At 37.4% G+C, this 22,057-nt stretch overlaps 1 protein-coding gene and 1 non-coding gene across 3 annotated transcripts in view; one reads left to right on the top strand and one right to left on the bottom strand.

Moving 5' to 3' along the window:
* The window catches only part of LOC113250623 (uncharacterized), an 87,366-nt gene that overhangs the window by 13,099 nt on the left and 52,210 nt on the right, over nucleotides 1-22,057 (bottom strand). Inside the window, exons 3-5 of the transcript XR_006408761.3 lie at nucleotides 5,919-6,115; nucleotides 5,533-5,659; nucleotides 825-1,006 (exon numbers count right to left, since the gene is read on the bottom strand). This is a non-coding gene — a transcript (uncharacterized LOC113250623). The remainder of the gene's footprint in view (nucleotides 1-824; nucleotides 1,007-5,532; nucleotides 5,660-5,918; nucleotides 6,116-22,057) is intronic.
* Nucleotides 1-22,057, top strand: part of RFTN2 (raftlin family member 2) — a 66,525-nt gene that overhangs the window by 5,579 nt on the left and 38,889 nt on the right. Inside the window, exons 2-5 of one of the 2 annotated variants that reach the window (XM_048213999.2) lie at nucleotides 2,092-2,163; nucleotides 12,923-13,106; nucleotides 14,670-14,784; nucleotides 18,838-19,117. In XM_048213999.2, the coding sequence (XP_048069956.1) occupies nucleotides 2,092-2,163; nucleotides 12,923-13,106; nucleotides 14,670-14,784; nucleotides 18,838-19,117 (651 nt within the window). The remainder of the gene's footprint in view (nucleotides 1-2,091; nucleotides 2,164-12,922; nucleotides 13,107-14,669; nucleotides 14,785-18,837; nucleotides 19,118-22,057) is intronic. The other variant, XM_026492253.4, reaches the window with a different exon arrangement.

Genomic DNA, 22,057 nt, shown 5'->3' with positions numbered 1-22,057 from the left:
ATATTTATATTGACAATGTAATTTATATTTTCTATCCTACATATACTTCTTATACCTGGGTGGACATTTACTCATCCATTGAACGAATATTTATTGAGTGCCTACTGAACTAAGAGCTAGGATACAAAGATAAATAAAGCCTAGTCCCTGCTCTTTATGAACCTGCACCCTAGTGAGCATCCTACTGAGGGACTCTTGAGTTACAATGTGTACATTATACACTATGATAACAGGCTATGCTGGAAGTGTGAGGGTTATAGAAGCAGAAAAAAGAGCACCTCTACCTGATTGGTGGGATCCAGGAAGATTCCTTAAAAGAAGAGTCACCTCAATCTGAGATGTAAAGAATGAGTGGAACTTTGACAAAGGTTTGTATCCAGAATAGAGAAAATATAACTGCAAATTGATAAGGAAAAAACAAAAAACCCAACAGAAAAACGCACAAGGAATCTGGACAGGCACTTCACAAAATAGTCAATCCAAATGGTCAATGGACATATGAAACTGTGCTCAACCTTACTAGTAACCAGGAAAATGCATGTTAAAACCACAGTGCGATACCACTGTAAATCATCCAAAATGGCTAAAATTTTAAATGACTGCTAATACCACGTTAGTAAACTGGTACAACCATTTTGGGGCGGGGGGAATGCTTTAGCATCGTCTGGCTAGCTGAAGATATACCCACTGTAAATATGTGCACATGTGTACTGTGAAGCACATGCAAGAATGTTCAGAGAAGTGTTATTTATAATAACCCCAAAGTATGAACAACACAGAAATCCAAGACAAAAGATTAGAAAAACAAATTGTGGTATACTCACACAATGGAACAGTACGCTGAAAAAGTCAGCAAACTCTTTCTGTAAGGGGCCAGACAGTAAATATTTCAGTCTTTGCAAGCCATGTGGTCTCCATCACAATTACTCAGCTCCGCCATTGTAGTACCAACATACCATATGTTATGATGTAAGCCACGGGCAGTACTTTGCCAACCTTGACTGTACTGCAATGAAAATGAATAAATTTAAAATACACAAGCTACACAAGACAAACCTCACAGGCATAATGTTGAGAGAAAGAAACAGACACCAGGGGCACCTGGCTGGCTCAGTCAATAGAGTCTGCGACTCTTGATCTTGGGGTTGTGAGTTCAAGCCCCATGCTGGGTGTAGAGATTACTTAAAAAAAAATAAAAATAAAAAAATCTTAAAAAAAAAAAAAAGACAGACACAGAGAAGTGTATGCCCTATGATTCCATTTATATAAAACAAAAAATAGGCAAAACTGAACTATAGTGTTTAAGGCTGCATTCTTGGATAGTAGATTAAAAAGAAGAGAAAGGAAATGATAACCATAAATTTCAAGATAGTACAGAGAGGGAAAGGGGGATTGTGATTGGAAAAGGCAAAATGGGAAGCTTCTGGAGTGCCTGCCATGTTCTGATTTTTTAATGGATAGTGGTTACCCAAGTGCTGTCAGTGTTAAGGATGTTTTGTTTATTTTTTTATGTTAGTTACATTTCTACCCCTATCTAAAAAAATTTAAAAGATTTTAAAATAAGACGAAGTAAGAAGTATGGGTAAGGCAAACAAGGCAGAAAGACAAGACATACAGACACGGAAAATGAGAAAATTTCATGGTCTGTCCAGGAACCACAAATAAAACAGAATGGATGGAGAGCGGCAGAGGAAGGAGGCAGCAGTGAAACATAAGGCTGCAAGAGTCTGAAATGGTCATAATTCGATCTTTCATATATCTGCCTATAATAATGAACCATGTAGTTCAACAGAGTTTTAGCATCTTTAAAACTACAGTTACTTTACTTCAGTTAAATATATTAATGTGTGACTACAAAAATGGCAGCTTTCATTGGAAACATAAAAGATTATGTAATTTGGATATTGTTCATATAGCAGTTCATACTGCTAAATAATTTTAAGCATTTTGATAAGTAGATATTCCTTTTAATATCCATACATTAAATTGCTTAACAATTTATTATAGTCCAAAAGCTTTAGCCTAGCTCATGTCTGAATTTTCACAAATTCTTAACATGACCAAAATCAACGAAGTTTTACTTTCTTGTAGGTACTGAAGTGTATGGCTGTGGAGTCATCTTGCCTGGTTTAATCACAGTCTCACCACTTACTGGCAATTTGGGCAAGTTACCAAACCTCTCTTCCTGAGTTTCCTCATCTGAGAATAATGATAGTATCTACCTTATGGAGTTTTGTAAGGGTTAATTAAGATGAGGCATGTAAAGCATTTTGCATAGTGCCTGGCACAAAATAGGCACTTGGTATATGTTACTTATTATTTTTTACTATAATTGCTAAATATATATGGCAAATGAGTCTACTCCCTTTTGAAAATATGGTGAAATTTCTTGCCAGTGTTTGTACATTGTATATTTATCTGAGGAAACAATGTTTCATAAATATTTCAAAAACACATACCAATCTTCAGAAGTAAATTGGTGGAAGGAACATATATATATGTCTTGGACAGTTTTCATAGAGTTACTTCATCAGAGCAAAGCTTTTGGCATTGAGCAAGTTCTTGGCTTTATACCAGAAGGTGAATCTTTCTATTTCTAAAATTTGATCTTTGTCTATGAAGCTTTTAAGCAAATTAGCATTAAAAAGTCTATCGACATTTTATTTTAGAAACTATGAGGATAAACAATAGAATGTTGCTTGACCTTCAGTCTGTTTCAATTTTAATCATAAAAATCCACTTTGCATTCATACAGTTTTCAAAGCAATTACAAAATACTTTCTTTCATCAGTAATTCACAATAGTCGTGTAAAGTATAATAAAGCATTTATAAATCATGTAGCATCAATTTAACAGCACCATTTGTTCCTTCTCCCAAAGAGCTGAGAAAGGACTGATGGCGGCTGGGGAGCTAGGAGGAGGAAGACGGATGGCTTGCAGCTGCTGCTAACCGCCCGTGCTGTTCAAATTCTAGCCAAAACAACTACCACCTCCCCCTGAATTTCCTGGTTTCAAAAGTAATAGAGCCATGGGGCACCTGGCTGGCTCACTCAGAAGAGCATGTGACTCTTGATCTCAGGGTTATGAGTTCAAGTCCCATGTTGGGTGTAGAGATTACTTAAAATCTTTTTTAAAAAGTAATTTAAAAAATAACAACAACAAAAAAGTAATTGAGCCTCTGATATTACTGCCCCAGTATAAGGACACCAAATCAAAGGAAGACATCAAATCAGAGCCTTGGCCTCAAACACCGAGCCTGTTGTGGAGAAGTAATTACTCACTCTGGTCAGCACTAATGAAAATTCCTCACTCTGTGTGCTCAACTCTCCCCTTCCTCACATCTCTCAGCTGAATCAGGCTTCTAGTCTCTTTTCAGCACAGTTTAAAACATTAGTGAGAATCAAGGGAATTATATGAAGGGAAGTTCTCATAAAAATTCCTGGATTTACTTTTCCTCTTTTTGTTCCTGGGTTTACTTTTCTTGAATGACGCTGGCATGTTTAAAGCAAGTCCCAATGTCAGATAAGGACAATTTGTTAAAAGAGTGAACCCCAGTCCTTCTATCACCATCCTTCTCCTCTTCCCACTAATGAAGATTTGGATCACTTTTTCTGTGTCCTAGGATGCTGAACACAGTCTACTGTGATCTAGGTGGCCTGGCCTGGCCCTGAGCAGGCTCTGGTCAGCAGAGTCCCTGGTGTGATCTACAGTAGAAGTTGCAGACCAAGGAGATAATAGGCCGTATTCAGCCTTCAGACAGGTCTCACTTGGTGTGTACAGAATTAAAATATTTGAACTAACTGTCACTTTTTAAAACTGGCAAATATTACGTAAGAATCTGGATTTGGGGGTCTTCTTAAAAATAAGAAGATCCAATAACAACTGGGCCCACATGCTTATATGGCAGCCCTGAGCCAGAGCTCCTGCTCTCTTTGGACAAGGTTCTGAGTCTTTTCTAGGTCCCACAGCCTCCTCCAGAACAGGTCCTTTCTTCATTTTATCAGCCTGATGCCTTCAGGCACTTGAGCCTGGGACTCATGGCAGTGGGTCAGTGAGTTAGGAAGCCCTGATCTGGAGCATGAGCTCAGGGGCACCTAATCCACAGCGTGAGTTGGGACATGAGCTCTAGAGCATGCATGAGGGCCTCTGCTCTAGAATGTGAGTTAGGGACCTCTAGAATTCTGCAAGTTGGCAGCCAGGCCTTGTTTTTGGAACAAACCCAAATCTCTACAATGATCTTCTTTCTGGAGATTTTTTTAAATCAATGATGACTTATCTCTGAAGACAACTTCATCTGAAGCTCTCTTTCCTGAACTGGACCACCAACCGACAGGCACACCCCTGGTCTTTGAGTGTTTACTTTGTGCCAGGCACTAGGATCATGTTTTACTGTTGAGCAACTCTATGAAGTTACTACAATTATTTATCTTTGTCTCAGAGAGGCAACGTAGCTTGTTTCAGATCTAGTAAATGGCATAATCATGATTTGAACCCAGGTGATTTGCTTCAACAGCCTAATGCTCTTAGTAAAATACTGTATTGCACCTCTTTCCAGAGGAGAGGACCTCATTTATCTAACAAAGCAGGCAACAGTTGTATAGAACGCACTGCACGCCAGATACTTTCCAGGAAAAAATATTAATTTATTTAATCCTTCTGACAATCCTATAGGGTAAATCCTATTTTGTGGGGGAGGTGGGGGATAGATCCTATTCTTATTCTCAGTTTGCAGATAAGGAAACTGGGGAACATGGGACCAAAGTACCCTGCCAGGCTAGTAAGTGGCAGAGCTGGAATTTGCACCCAGGTTCTAGAGTCTGTTTTCTAAACTGATGCTCCATGAGTACCTTGGAGCTCTGTTAATTGAAATATGTTACACCTAATTTTTTTCATTTGTTGGTCCTTTAATAAGTATTTTTAAGCACTTAGCGTAATTGTCATGTCTATACTGAGTGCTATTTATCAAAAGACACAGACCTCCAGATAGAAGAACATACACAGTTGAGATGGTTGAATAATGAATGTAAGGCACTTAGCCCAAACATGATCTTTACATAAACTTATGTTAAGATGTATTTGTATAATTTTTCCTCTCTAACTTTTCTAGATTTCTCAGTTTGTAATTCCTCCCCAAAACCACTGTGTGTGTACATATGTGTGTGTGTTTAGAGCATTAACGTTTCTTTTGCTTTGAGACTCAAGACAATAACCCTACTTTAGTGAGAGTGCAAGAGGGTGTGGAGTCGACCTGGAAAGCTGGATTTATTCCATTGACATCACCACAGAACGAGGTGTTCCTTAGAAATACATTCTCCACCTGAACAGAAACCCCCTTAAGCACCAATGTTATTCTGTCATAGCTATCTTCTTGGTGATTGTTTTTAACATGTTACATAACTCTGCCTTTGAAAACCACATCCTGAAACAAGAGAATGGAGGGAATGAGTTCATTATCATTATCAATTTGGGACAATGAAGTGTAGAAAGCCTGTTAAGTGACCCCAAACTGTAAAGTTTTTATAGCTCTCTTACCTAGTTTCAGAAATCATTTTATCCCCTCTGATGTCATCGGTCTCCCTTGCTACTATCGTCGTGTCCCGGCTCCTCCTCAGCGGGTCTCTGAGCCTTCAACAAATCACTTGGTGTCGGACATGAGATGCTTTCAAGGTGGACACACAGGCAGAGAATTAAATAACATTAAGTCTCATAGACAGAAAGTTGTGCCCTTTTCAATTCTTTTTAGGCCTTCCAATCAGTTTGGAGTTAATATATCCTTAACACCTCTCTACTGGCTAATTTTCCTTTTCAACAAAGAGAGAACAGAGCTGTGGCTCAGAATCTTTGGTAGATAACAGTATCTGGCTAGAAACTAATAAGTGTTTTCATTGTATTCATTTGTATGACAGCTTTCTACTTACGGTAAATGGTTCTGCTTTTATGGTCAGATGAGAAATATAGATTCCTTTTGAAATAAATGGAAGTTTAAAATGAGAATTAAGAGGTGCGTGGGTCACTCAGTCAGTTGAGTATCCAACTCTTGATCTCAGCTCAGGTCTTAATCTCAGGGTCGTGTGTTCAGGCCCCGCATTGGGCTCCACACTAGGTGTGGAGCCACCTTAAAAAAGAAAAAAGGAAAGGAAATTAAAAGAGGAAATTTAAGACTATAGAAGTACAGGTGGTGCTCAGATATGATAAAAACTGTGAAAGTGTGTTCAATGACTTAAGTTTGGGATATACCACCCCGGTCTAATACACACCTGGTAGTGAGGGGAGCTGAGGGTGGCTCCACCCCTCTCATGAAAAAATGGATGATCTTTGTGAGAACTTTCTTTTGTAAGTTGTGGAGTTATTTGAGTACTAGATTTTGAAGGTTGCTGCAGTCTGCTTTCCAGTTAAATGAAACAAAAACCTCTCTCACCTCTAATCTTTTGCCATATTTCTTTGCAATACATATATTTAAAGAACAGAGCATGTCAGATCCCTATTATTCTTCCCTGCCACCTGCAGTTTGGGTGAATACTCCTTCACCGGTCTCCTGCACTGTTCAGCCAGTGTCACACCTGCCACTTCTGTGGGACAGCCCTTCACATATATTCAGATGGTATCCTGTTCCTCCCATATTTGACACATAGTTGCAGAACACCTGTAAGGGTCATCAGACCTCTCACTATCCTGAACACCTTTTTTTAACGTACTCCAGCTTGAACATAATCCACTTATTAATTCAACAAATATTAACTGAGCATCAATGTGGTAGGCACTGTTCTAGGTATAAAGAAATAGTGGTGAACAAAATGTGAATATCCCCCTGCCTTCATAGAGCTTTCATTTTGGTGAGGGAGGCAGATATTAAATAAGATAATGGGGTGAGGGACGCCTGGGTTGCTCAGTCAGTTGGGCCTCCAACTCTTGATTTCAGTTCAGGTCATGATCTCATGGGCGGAGGTATCTAGTCCCAGTTTGGGCTCCACACTGAGGAGTCTGTTTGAAGATGCTCTCCCTCTGCCCGTCCCCCCACTCACATGGGCCTGTGCGCACAGGCACGCACTCCTTCTCACTCTCAAATAAATAAATAAATCTTTTTAAAAAGATAACTAGAGCACCTGGGTGGCTCAGTTGGTTAAGCGTCTGCTGGGTCAGGCTCTCTGGGATCAAGTCCTGTGTCAGGCTCTCTGCTCAGCGGGGAACCTGCTTTGCCCTCTCCCACTCCCCCGGCTTGTGTTCTCTCTCTCTCTCTCTCTGTCAAATAAATAACTCAAATCTTAAAAAAAAAAAATTAAAAAAAAAGATAACTAGGTGAACACATTAGTACAATCTGATTATTATTTAGATGGTGATAAATGTGTAAGGAAGGAAAATAAACAGGAAGTATACCAATGTTGGTATACTTAGCACAGAATTCAGTGCTCAGCACAGAATTCAGTGAGCCACCTTCCTATGGAGGCAATTTTCTTTCAGATGACCATGGTCACATTAGATTAACTGCTAACTTATAATTAATCTGTGGTCAGCTAAAGTCTCTAGAGTTTCCTCCTTTCCCTGCCAAAAAACATGTATTAAATCAGATTTTTCTCATTCTGTGCTTTGGACTATGAAAAAAACTAAGAATTTATCCCTGTTCAAATTTTTTTTGGAACATTTATACTATCAAACCAAGAGTTCTTTAAATCCTTATTCTCTTAGCCAGTGTATTTGCAACCACTTCTTTGCTATGTAATTATCATTTTTCATTGACTCCAAACATTGTTGATTGTAAAACACACCACTATTTTATGTACCACTAAGAGAAAAAAAAAAATGTATGGATTAAACTATGACTTACTACTTTGTCACTTAGTAATTTAATTTTTACCAATGGTAAAAACTCTTTTAGACATTTTTGATTATTAATTATTCCTTCTAGCTCTCACTTACATACATAAGAAAAGGAAACTAAGTGCAATAAAGATATCCCTAAAACATCTTTACAATGAAGCCCCAATTCTTCTAAATCACTTTCAGACTCAGAGCCCGTGTGTCCCCTTTTTGTCACATAATTTTTTCTTCTGGGCTGTCAGGAGTACTGTAAATGCCACATTCCTTAAAAGAGTGCTGGTCTTTTCTCTGAAGTATGTGACACCCATTCTGCAAGTTTGAGACTGGGGCTTCCTTGATATTGCCAGAGGTTACCAATGGCAAGTTTCCAGGCAACAACCAGGAATCTAGGACTCATAGTTGTAGTTCGAGTGATCCTTAAATGGTTTGTCGACTGAAACCTCAAGCACTCTTTCTAGTTATGCCATATGGAAAAACAACCCAACTTCACACTTTATAGTGATACCCACTATAATTATCACTTGGCCAACAGTAGTGGTTAAAATGCCAGGAGAGATTTCCAAGCCAAGGCACATCCCTTATTTTTATATTGTATTTTATAATTTATGAAGACACTCTTTCATAAAAATGAAATACTCATCTCCCCTCATATATTTTTAAGTTATCAGCTATAATCTACATACTTTTGTGTTTTGCTTTTGTCAGGTAAATTGTATTTTCATAAACTTTAAAATTTCTTATACTTTCATGAATTTTTAAGTTTTCATTTTAGTCTACCTTGCTAAGGTCATCATGTAAAACCAACAGGAAAGTATCATAGTTTTTTATTTTTCTGTCATCATTTTGAGGAAGAAGTCATAGCACACCTTTTTAAACCAATAAACTAGTGCCATTTCCTTTAAAAAAAAATCTTTAACCTAAATGTAAGACCTAAAGCTATAAAACTCCTAGAAGAAAACATAGGGGAGAACCTTCATGACATTGCATTTAGGAAAGATTTTTCAGATATGATACCAAAAGCATAGGCAACAAAAGCAAAAATAGGTAATGGGACTATATCAAACTTAAAAACTTCTGTACATCAAAGGGCACAATCAACAGAGCGGGAAGTCAACCTATGAAATGGGAGTAAATATTATATCCAGAATATATAAAGAACTCCTAAACTTAACAACAAAAATAACCCAATTTAAAAATGGGCAAAGGGCTTGAATAGGCATTTCTCCAAAAATTATACACAAATGACCAATGAGCCTATGATGTTCAACATCACTAATCATTAGGGAAATGTAAATCAAAACCAGAATGAAATATCACCTCATAATTAGGATGGCTACCACTTAAAAAAAGGTACAAAAAAACAAGTGTTGGCAAGGATGTAGAGAAACTGGAACACTTGTACACTGTTGATGGGAATGTAAAATGATGCAGCTACTATAGAAAACAATATGGCCATTCCTCAAATAATTAAAAATAGAATTACCATATAACTCAGCAATCACACTTGTGGGCATATATCTGAAAGAACTTAAAGCAGGATCTCATACAGATATCAGCACATCCCCATTCATAGCAGCAGTATTCACAATAGCCAAGAAGTAGAATCAACTCAAATGTCCACTGATGGAGGAATGGACCAAAAAAATGTGGTATATACATACAATGGACTCTTATTCAGTCTTAAAAAGAAAGGAAATCCTGTCACATGCTACAACATGGATGAAACACGAGGACATTATATAAAGTGAAATAAGCCAGTCACAAAATGACAAAATAAGGTGACCTAAGAGCAACACAGGTTTGAACTACATAGGTCCACTTACAGGCAGATTTTTTTTATATAAATACAGTACAGTACTATAAATGTATTTCTCTTCCTTATGATACAGATTATAAGCAGAGACCATATAATCTTTAATGGTGAAGGTGGTATGAAACTAAAATAATCAAATAATATTAATTACTAACTGCTGAGCATCTGCTAAAACTATAGAATAATTGACATATTTTCAAATATTCTATATTTACTAACAACTTAAGTGCCTTTTGAACTCCTTGAGTACCTTTCCTACATCGGCCGCTGCAGCACTCCACTCTCTGGGATGGCGGCAAGACCACAGAGAACAAGCAGAGCGCCGGCTGCCTAAATTGCTCTGTACGCTAACCCGGAGCTTCAGGAAAGGGGACTTCTTCCAAACCTCAGTTCTTGTTTCTGGGGTTTCCTTCCAAGCAGTGGTGCCAGAGTAGACTAGGTGAGACCACATGGGACCAAACAGTGACCCCAAGCGCAGCAGCAAGGGAAGCAAGACCAGCAGGATCGAGAAACCCTCCAAGCCTACAGTCTTATTCTTTGTATGTGATATGGTCCTCTCCCAAATTTCTCCAGATTTCACTCCAGGATGGAGCTAATTTTACCCAATACAGCTCCATCTCTCATTCCTTTTTACCTCCTTTTCTATGCGGTTTTCTCATTGCAATATTCTTAATGTAAGGAACATAAAATGGGGCCTGAAGCTAGAGCCTTCTGAAGTGAATATGACGTTTAACTACACCTGGTTGGATTCTCACCAGGTTCTTGATACCTTCACTTTTATAATCAAAAGAGTAACAATTCCACAACACTGCCTGTTTGTTCTTTCTCTGCTGTGTCTCTCTCTGACAAGCCCTAGAGAACCTGTACATTTGTTCCTGAATTTACTAGCTAACTGTTTTGGTTTCCATTAGCTAACCTTGATGGCTTTCCCACCTTTATGCAGTGATTTCACCTCACAGTTCCCCTTATGAACAGTATTTCAAACTTAACATAATAACCTAAGGAAAATGCTGGGCATAGAAAGAGAAAGAAGGTAGTTTCCTTATCCTGAAGGAATTCTCTAATAGCAGAGACAGACATATAAACAAGTAACTCTAATAAAGTCTGAAAGGGAACTAGCAGAACGCACAGCACAGGGGAAGAAGTGAGTAAGCAGGCGCAGGGAGCAGGAAAGGAAATCAAGGCCTGATGGCATGAAATAGCGTGCGAGGTTCAGGAAGTGCAGTAGCACAGGCCTGCCAGAGCAAGACCCACGAGAAAACCGACAAGAGTAAGGTGAATGAGAAGAAAGAGCCCAGACTATGAAGATTCTTTGGTATCACGCTAAAGCATTTCCACTTTCTACAATATGCCACAAGATCCATTAAAAGACAGCATTTAAAAAAAAAAATTTGTGGAATTAGTATATAATTCTAAAAATCAGTTAAGTTATATTTCATTCCTTAACAGTTTGTTCTGTTTTATAGTTTTTCCTTTTCTTTGTTTGGAAAGCAGGGTTGGTAGTTAAAATACTTAAAAAGTAAAACCAAAGGAATCACGGAGTGATTGCCCTACAACCACGCAGGACAGGGCCGTTTTCCGATGAAACCCAGCTATTTCTTCAAAGTCCAAGATGATTCTCTTTGTTTTTGTTCCTAAACATAATGATAAAGAAAATATATGGTAAATAGATTAGTGTAAATCCAAAAGAGGATCAGAATTTGAGGAAATGGATTTGTCTTGGTGTATATAACTTTCCCACTGAGTGTTTTATTTTCTTTGGAGAAGTTGGCGTGAATACCCAGTGTCGGTGGATTTCTGTTCCATCACGTGGATATTAGTGTAAGAGGAGGTGGGGATTTCCTCTGACCCTTCTTCTTTGTCTGCTTCTTAACCTCCTTCCTGTGTTCAGGCAATTAGCAGCAGTGTTTTGCTGGACACCACTGACCAAACTGACAGAAGGCCAACAGCCAGCATGGCCCCTACCTGGAATTAATTTCATGTTTTGTTACTCAAGATAATCAAATTGCAGGTTGTTTCAAGGTATTAATTCTTGATTGTCTTCTAGAAAACAAGGAATATTGTTACAGAAAAGTTGTTTTTTTAAATTAATTCTGCTTGAACATAAAGAACATTTTCCCAAATAACACACCCTTTTCCTTTTTACTAAAAACCGTACACATTGTACTGCTCTATAGTTTCTACAGATTTGCCCTCCTTCAAAGGGGTAATTCAACTGCCTATCAATTTTGCATTTCAAGTTCCTCTACATTTAGGAATTTTACTTATTAAAAAAGAACTTCTGGGGCACCTGGGTAGCTCAATCAGCTAAGCATCTGACTCTTGATTTCAGCTGAGGTCATGATCTCAGGGTAGTGTGATGGAGCCCCATGTCAGGCTCTGTGCTGGGCGCGGAGCCTGCTGGAGATTCTCTCTCACCTTCTGCCCCTCCCCCCATTCTTTTTCTCTCTGTCCTTCGTTCTAAAAAAAAAAAAAAAAAAAAAGACCTTCTGGATACCTTTACTTTTTCAATTCCTTTCCTCAAGCATTTCTATAAGTATTGAAATTAGTATTATGCTAAGTGAACAAAGTCAGTCAGAGAAAGACAAATATCATCTGATTTCATTCATGTGGAATTTAAGAAACAAAACAGATGAACATAGGAGAAGGGAAGGAAAAATAAAAACAGAGAGGAAGGCAAACCATAAGAGACTTTATAGTTAAGAGAACAAACTGAGGCTTGCTGGAGGGGAGGAAGGTGGGGGAGTGCGCTAAGTGGGTGATGGGCATTAAGGAGAGCACTTGTTGGGATGAGCACTGGGTGTTAAACGTAAGTGATAGAAAGAAGAAAGCACTTGACAATTTCTGCTTAACAAATAACATTACACCCACTTGTAATTTTTAGATTTGTATGATTTTATATTAAAAAATTATGCATCTTATCCTGTTCAGAATTGTAAAAACAACTAGCTCTTCAACTTAATATTGTTTCTCTTATGTGTGTCTTCAGTATCTATTAATGGAATACAGTCACTCAAATGAAATCTTAAAAAATAAAGCTGTTTTCATTGAAAAATGTATATAAGGCATTTCTACTTTAAAACATACTGGTAATATTACACATCTACCAGTTTACAAGGTTACTTTTGCTTTTTCCTGAAATTAATTTAGTTATAATATATGTTAGTGTAACTTTATTTGAGATTAAATCATATGAATACGCTTCCCATTCATCAGTATAATCACACATAGAAATAATGTTTTATAAAATAACATTTTATAAATGCAAATTTCTCATTGCATTTGCTATTTCAGCTTCGCCAAACCCAGAAGTCATCAAGATAAATTCAATTCCAGATATAGTAACAAAAGTGGAAGACTACTATCTTAAAGGATATATTGTTGGGGCTATTCATCCTGTTATACAACCTGCGGGGCAGCGGAAACACCTACCTGCCAGTTACCTGTACAGAGTAGTGCTATTGCGCTTAAAATTAAGGTAAGCCTGGTTCTCAAGGAAACAGACTAGGAAGCTGTTGAGACAGTTTTCTTTGGCTAAAAGAAAAGAAAATTTGAATGTAGTGATGGGGAATAAAGGGTAATTAGGGGGTTTGCTTTAGAGCACAATCTCCAGTAGCTGAACCTGAATTGAGAGAAAGAAACTTAGACCCCCTTTCTTTTAAAGCTCCTCATTGATTTTAGCCCCTTGCAAACAAATGGGTCCTAGGTGAGGATGTCGGTGAAGAAAGGAAAAGGAAAATAGACTCAAGAAGTACCTAGAAGCTTTAGCAGATGAGGGAGTAGCCGTCAGCTACAGGTCCTGTCACTGAGCTAAAAGAGCTAACTGGACCAACAAAGTCCACTTTCACTGAGTGTTTTTGTTTTTTTTAAACTGTCCTGTGTTATTTTATTTATAGTGACAACAGAAACTATCTCTCCCTTCTAAAACTTTTACAGCAGAAAGACCTAACTGCCAAGTTCTCACAAATCGGGTAGATTTCTTATCAGCTTTTTCCAAAAATATAAGATGTAAAAACCATCCATTTTAGTTTATTTTTTTCACTTTTTTTTAGTAGCTGCTTTCCCAAACAATACTACAACCATTTTGCCAGCCTAGCTTGTAAGTTTGATAGTTTTCAAAATACAGTTGCCCTTTTCAATGAAGAATGAAAATAACCAAACCAATGTCTTTAACACATCAATTTTTTTTACGCAACTCTTGAACTATATCAAACCATCTCAAAGACCAGGGTAAAAACTGTTTTCTCTTTTTAGTGATGGACTAATATTTGATCACTTTAACTAGAAAAGGGCTAAGCAAGGAAAGAAAAATGAAATAAGAAGAGAGTAAACAAGAAAACTAAAAAACAACAAAACAAAAAATAAGGACTTTTAAAAATTCCAGTTGTGCTTTTAAGGGACACTGCCTTGCTAGTGAGTAATTGCCAACTTACAGGTGTCTGAGAGGGTTTGTATGGGCCCCAGCTTTCACCATGAGATGGAACCTCATCCAGTATTCCAAGCGTTACTAAATAAACACGCCATTTTATCTCATGGTAGCAACACTTATATCCTAATTACAAATCTTGTAAACCATGTATAAATTATTTTTCCTCCTTTAGCATAACTTCCAGTGGACTTAGCAGTGCTCTGACAAAGCTAAGAATAAGCAAGAGGTAAAGATCAGGAAAGAAAAATAGGAAAAAGACAGGATGATATTTATTTGCATTTAAATAGGACCTTTACTTGTGCTTTTGTACAAAAATGAGGTGTAACAGTGATCTAAAATCATTTCTCACAGCTTTTATTAAAATGACTGATCAATTTTTTTCTTCCATATTAAATTAGAAATTAAATTAATAGAGGTTTAAACTAAAAAAAAATAAATTAATAGAAGTTACTCTGTTCTTCTGGTATTTTTACCTAACAGGACAACCATTAGGCTTGAAAAAAAAAAGATTGTCTTGAACTTATTTATGAGTTGCTCCCTCGTTTTTACATGAGCATATTAGCTGAAAATGATCAATTGACTCCCAACCATGAATATTATTCTCTGTTACAGCCCGAAGCATTCGGCAGTAGCCAGTGGACAAAGACGCCCAAGGCTTGTGATTGAGGAATGTCCTTTAACTTATGAGACACAAACAAATGACATAGCAAAAGAACTGATAGAAAAGGTACTAAATGTATACATTTTTTCATGTGATATCAAGAAATATTTGGTATTTCTTCATCAATTTCCTTTCTCACTTTAAAAAGAATAGGGAAATGGTGAGTGCCTTCTTCTACCAAAGGTTAAAACATACTGAAGCACACTTACCAAATTGTAGAGTTAGAAACAGAAATACAGGGGCGCCTGGGTGGCGCAGTCCTTAGGCGTCTGCCTTCAGCTCAGGGCATGATCCTGGCGTTATGGGATCGAGCCCCACATCAGGCTCCTCTGCTGGGAGCCTGCTTCTTCCTCTCCCACTCCCCCTGCTTGTGTTCCCTCTCTCGCTGGCTGTCTGTCTCTGTCAAATAAATGGATAAATCTTTAAAAAAAAAAAAAAAAAGAAACAGAAATACAGGCCAGTGAAACAGAATGGAAATGCCAGAAATAAATTTACACACATCTAAGAAGTTTGGTAACAAACCTAATGAAATAAAATGGGGGAACAACCATCACTTCGTAAGTGCTGCTGGGAAAATGAACAATTGTTCTATAGAAAATAGACTCCACACATTTCAAATGAGATAAAGGGGTAATTTTTTTTTACCTATAAAAAGTCCAGAAGAAAATTAAAGAGTATAGTGAGTAGACATACTCAATTATGAATAGGTTGAGGAGTTTGAATATATAAATATAACTTATATACTAGGAAAATTAAGCTTTAAAAAAAGAATGGCAGGGAAGAATCCCCAACAAATGTGTCCTATGGGAGCTTCATTTAGAATATATAGGAAATGAATACAAATGCGTGAAAGTAATGTCCAGTCCAGAATCCAGGGACAGCAAAATACAAAAGGAAACTCAAACAATAGACACTTGGAAAAAGGTTCAACCTAACTAATAATTTTTTAAATAAAATAGAATTAATACCTTACCAATAATAACTGAGAAATTAAATTGCAGATATTAAATCCAGTGTTGGAAGAGCTTTAAGAAAACATTCATATATTGCAATTGGCATCGTAATGAATTAGTAGTGTTTCTGAATATCAGTCTGGTCATAAAAATCATAAATCCCATTTTAATTCTTCTATTAGAATCTATTCCAAGAAACTAACTGAAAAGGGAAAAACTTGGGGTGCCTGGGTGGCTCAGTCATTTAAGCATCCAACTCTTGATTTTAGCTCAGGTCATGATCTCAGGGTCTTGGGATGGAGCCCCAGGTGGGGCTTCGTGCTCAGCGGGGAGTCTGCTTCTCTCCTTCTTCCTCTGACTCCTCCACCCCCACCTCCCCAACCCCCCCCACCATGTGTCTGCACGCTCTCTCTCTCTTAAATAAATAAATAAATCTTTTTATAAAAGAAAGAAAAGGGAAAAAGTCATTTTTATACAAAGGTAGTTTAATAAACAGTGAATAAGGGGCCAGATTCTCAATAATTGGAAAACTGAGGAAGCAGCAATGGTGCATCCATACAATGTAACAGTTTATGGGGACTGAACATAATAACAACTATATTGACTGTTGAGCTAGAAAAGTCTATACAATATAACTTAATTGAAACTTAAATGAAAAATTGAACACTGCATATACATATTGATTAAAACCAAGAAAAACTGTACACTCACAAGTATTCTAAATTGACGGGATTTTAAGTGAAATTTGTTCTTAGCTGCATTGACATATTTGTAAGGTTTTAGGTTTTATTTAAACGAATACAGCCAAAAATCTAAGGCATTTCAAGTAAGAAGCTGTAAAATTTGTTCACTGTTTCTATTATTGTTGCCAATCTTTAAATGGCCATGTCTGTCCATAATTTTGTGTATAGCCAGTTATAGCTGCTAATGACATTTCCCTTTTAGGTATAAAGTCACCATTCAATAAGGTTTTCAGGAACAGTCCTTGAGACTAGATCTTTATAAACAAGCTACACATACTGTTTACTACTACTATTCTTAGAAATTTCAATTTGTTTTTCTGGGAATAAATCCACTCCAAAAAAATTTCTTTTGAAACAAAAATGTAACTACTAATTTAGTCTTAACAGATCACCATCAGAGCCCTTGTTTTGCATTTAACTTCCTGGACACAGTTAAAGATCTATTTAAACAGGAAAGTACTGTTATTTCAGCAATTAGAGTAATGGGGTTATTTCATGAAGAGAAAAACTTCAGGAAACAGCACGTGAACTATTTGAACATTGCCCCATGTATGAACAAGAGCAATAGATGAATGCCAAATGGTATTTTGGAACAGCTGTCTTACATAAAGAGTTTATTGTTAAATAGCTAGATTTTAAGTCATTTTAACATTATGTCAATATTTGCTCTACTTTTAAAATTAGGTTTATAAGTGTTTTTCCCAGGGTTTTTAAATAACATTTAAAAAACATCAGTCTTCCAACTTAAAAAAATGGAAAAAACTTTAACACTCTATTTGTTACCAGACTTTTCCGGATCAAACTTTCTAGTAATAGAAAATAGAAAAAGCCTTCTGCGCTTTTTCACCCAAATCAACTAATAGGCCTAGAGAAAGAACTGACAATAAATTTACCCATTCCCACTTGCAGAATACCATGCCTCCTTACCACCTCCCTCTCCTCTCCAGGACATCTGATATAAAGGACGATTTGTGGTTACTTTTAAGGCTTCACGCATTGTTACAACCTCAATATGTTCATTTACAGGAGTAAATGATATTGCATCAGTGTCATCCTCTGTTTTAACTCCACACACCCACAACTCTGTCCTGTTCAGAATTCTCCTCATTGGCTGGAGCTGAGTGACTGTTGTCCCCTTTGAGGGGCATTGCTGTCTGGTTTTGCCCCAGTTATTTCTGGCCCTTTTCATTTATTCCATTTCTAACCATAGGTGCTTGCATTTGTAACCTCCATCATAAGTCTTTTCTCCCTCCCAGGTAACACTTAAAACATTTAATTTAGGGGCACCTTGGTGACTCAGTAGGTTAAACCTCTGACTCTTGGTTTTGGCTCAGGTCGTAATCTCAGGGTAGTGAGATCAAGCCCCACATTGGGCTCCTCACCCAGCAAGGAATCCTCTTGATGATTCTCTCTCTCCCTCTTCCCTCTGCCCCTCCCCCCACTTGCACATTCTCTCTCTCTATCAGATAAATAAGTCTTTAAAAAAATCATTTAATTTAAATGTTTAAAACAGGGACCAAATAAAAGATGTTGCTATTTCTTCATTTTTACTTATTTAACAAATACAGAACACCCACAGGTACAAAATAGTGCAATACAAAAATGATTAAGACACAGTCCTAGCCCTCAAAAGAACTGCCAGTTCAACAGAGGAGAAAAACATGGATACCAAAAGAACAAAGAAATGAACCAAAAGCAGAGAAAGGGGAAGGTGCCGAGCATGAAAATCACCACTGTCAAGGTCTCAAATTATTTCACTGGCATTATATTATGTGCTTCTGAATCCTATTCTGTAACTTACATGATTGAATCTAATCATGTGCATTTGGCCCGATAGGAGACAATAGCATCAAGATATAAGCATATGTGAAAGCTTCCTGAGAATTATAAGTACATTATAAGTATTATAAGTACATTATAAGTACATTTATAAGTACACATTTGTCAAGAATTAGACTTATAACATTTTTCTTTACCCACATCAAGCAAACAGTGCTGTATGTTTTTGCTTTTAAATTGATGTTCCTTCTTTGTTAATTAAGATGTATTTAGTAATGTCATTTTTGAGGATTTCTTGGAATAGTTTTTAATTTTGCCTCAATGGGAGAGACCATTGTTAACAAGTCTGAAAAAATCATGTTATAGAATTATTAGTTCTTCCCAAATAGTAACCTTTTGAAGAAAAACATGATTCTTATTCTCGTAATTTTTTAAGTGCGTTCTGTTTGAAGAAGTCACAATAATAGTGTGACATAGTCTTAGGAGTACTGCTTTATTAGAGGTTATTACTTAGTGTATGAATGGGTTTTTGGTTTGTGGTCAATTTACTTCTTCTTATGGATTTCCTTAATAAGCCTGTAGGTTAATTGATAAAGTAATCAATGTAAATGAATTTTACATTTTGTTCTACAATCCCTTTTCAGATTAATATAGCTGCTAAGAGAGGAATGAAATTTGTTGGATTCATATCACAGCCTTATCCACCACTTAAATTCTGCAACGGAACCAACCACGATGGAGATACAGAATCAACACTGCCTGGGAGACACACTTCAGAGGAAAACTGTAAAAGCTGGAATGAAGGGACATTAAGTGGGCAATCATCTGAGAGTGGAATTGAGGAAGAACTTCATCATGAAAGTGGACAGTGTCAAATGGACCAAGACGGCAGCCCCAGTTACTCTAAATCCAGAAAGGGAGAAGGTAATAGACAAGATTAGTAGAAATAGTATATTAGTTTAAATTTAGCAAAAACAAGTTTTTGATTTTTTTTTTAGAAATATGAGGCAGAGTAAATTTCTAAAGATTATAAAGACTGAATAAACTAATATAAACTTGTACTGATATTTTTGAAATAATTATAGCCAAAAATAAAGTAGGGCAGTTCTTCAAACAGTTGTCCCTGGCATGGTCATACAATGCCATCCACATAAGGGAATTTTGTTTTGAAAATTAGTTTCCATTTAGTCATTCACCAACTCCCCTATAAGACGGAGGCTGTGTGTGTATACAGAAAGTGATTCTATAAATATAGAAAGCTGTTCTGATTTATGTTTGTTTTTATTTTTTTGAGATTTTATTTATTTATTTGACAGAGAGAGAGAGCCAGCGAGAGAGGGAACACAAGCAGGGGGAGTGGGAGAGGAAGAAGCAGTCTCCCAGCGGAGGAGCCTGATGTGGGGCTCGATCCCATAACGCCAGGATCACGCCCTGAGCCGAAGGCAGACACTTAATGGCTGAGCCACCCAGGCGCCCCTGATTTATGTTTGTTTTTAAAAACAGTGCGTGAGAATTTTAGTTTTGGCCTTTCCCATTTCATGGACGGTTTTTGTCTTTGAAGTTAATTGGCTTTCTTTGATCATCAATTAGAATATGAAAATGCACATCATGATGAAACAATTATTATAACAATAGTGCCTACATCCTAAAATAACTTTAAACATCAGTTTTATTCTACTTTGCCAACTCGCAAATCTTCCCAAGAAATTGAGACTACTTTTTCATGTATTTTGTCTGTCTCAGAGTTTCTGCTACCTTTGTAGGCATGCTTTAAAAAGCACTACCAGAGAAAGTCAAAGATGATGCATACCTCAGAATTAAGAGCTCAGGAGTCAGACTGCCTCAATTTCTTCATAGAAAGGGGGTTGTTGTGAGAAGTAGCTAAAAGACAAGACACTTAGTCCAGGGCCTGCCATAGAATAAATTCTGTATTAGGTTAGCTGCTATTGACTGATCCCTTGGTTCGTGTTAGAGCTGAAGCCGCACACTCTGGTGTAACACACAGCACACACGTGGGCTTTCTAGGTTGTAGTGAGATGTGCTCAACATTCTCGAGGTGGCAGAGACCCACTTGACCATGATCAGCACAATCTTTTAAAGAACGAACCAGGAGCATTTTCTAATTTATCATCTCACCCCTCCTCACCACCACCACCCTCCCATTTTTTCACCAGCTCCCTAGCTAACAACCATGCTGATTTTCCTTCAGTGTAAACATTTGAGGAACAAAAGAGTTGTTGGAGCTATGGTCAGAGACCTATTTGCTATCTTCCATGCAATGCTACCTTTAAATTCCTGCTGGTTCCCATAACCTTGATTAGATCAGTGTTTATTTCCAGTCCTTTTAAGTTCCAAATCCAGATTCTATTTTTTTTTTTAATTTTTAAAAAATTTTTTAGAGGGCCGGTGGAGGGGCAGAGAGAGAATCTTAAGCAGGCTCCATTTCCAGTGCAGAACCCAACCCAGGGCTTGATCTCACGACCCTGAGATTGTGACCTGAGCTGAAATCAAGAATCAGACACTTAGTAGGGGCGCCTGGGTGGCACAGCGGTTGAGCGTCTGCCTTCGGCTCAGGGCGTGATCCCGGCGTTATGGGATCGAGCCCCACGTCAAGCTCCTCTGCTATGAGCCTGCTTCTTCCTCTCCCACTCCCCCTGCTTGTGTTCCCTCTCTCGCTGGCTGTCTCTATCTCTGTCGAATAAATAAATAAAATATTTAAAAAAAAAAAAAAAGAATCAGACACTTAGTAGACTGAGCCAGCCAGGTGCCCCTATACTCCACTTTCTAAATAGTTTAAATCATATACTTCTTAATAATTTGTCTATGGCAATAGTTCTTAACTTTGTGTGCAGGGGTGGGATGGTGGCAGCATGAGGTTGGGGGAGACACATATAAAAGACCTCTCGGAGAATCTGGTGAAATCCATGGAGACTCAATTCAGAAAAATGCACATGGGACACCTGAGTGGCTCAGTTTGTTGAGCATCTGACTCTTGGTTTCAGCTCAGGTCATGATCTCAGGGTCATGAGATCAAACCCTGCATTTGGCTCCACACTCAGCATAGAGTCTGCTGGAGATTCTCTCTTCCTCTCCCTCTGCCCCTCCCCCAACTCGAGCACTCTCTAAATAAATACATACATACATACATACATACATACATACATACATACATAAAATCTTCTTTAAAAATGCACACAACATACGTACCCCCAAGTGGTGTTAGGCTTCCTAAATGTAACTATATAGGTGGGTCCATAGACCACTCCCCCAGTTAAGAATTTGCCAACTTATGGAAAACTAGAAGATATGACCCAGCAGTTCTATGTCTAAATATATATTCTAGAGTCACTCTCACATGTGAGACATGAATAATGCTTATAATAACAAAATTTTGGAAACAATGTATTAACAGGAGAGTAATAAACTGGAATATTACATAGCACTTTAAATGAATAAGGTCTACATGTATTAATTCCATTTAAAGCATTACAAAATCCATTTATAGAGGCGTCTGGGTGGCTCAGTTGATTAAGCATCTGCTTTTGGCTCAGGTCATGATCTTGGGCTCCTGGGATCAAGCCCCCCTGCCAACGTCGGGCTCCCTGCTCAGCCCTCCGTCTGCTCCCCCCCACCACCACTTTGCTTGCTCTCTCTCTCTCAAATAAATAAATAAAATCTTTTATAAAAATCAATTTATAGATGCATATATACACTATCATAGATGCATATATATAGTATCATATTGCTTTAAAAGTTTTTTAAACTGAAAAACATAGTATTTATTAATGGGTATATAAATGTTCATTAAAAGAGTAAAAGTTTGAATGAGAATAATAAACGCCAAATCATTATAGTAGCTATTTC

Source organism: Ursus arctos, unplaced genomic scaffold, assembly GCF_023065955.2.
Source record: "Ursus arctos isolate Adak ecotype North America unplaced genomic scaffold, UrsArc2.0 scaffold_1, whole genome shotgun sequence".
Classification (NCBI taxonomy): Eukaryota; Metazoa; Chordata; class Mammalia; order Carnivora; family Ursidae; genus Ursus; species Ursus arctos.
This window is presented reverse-complemented; position numbering and strand designations above follow the sequence as displayed.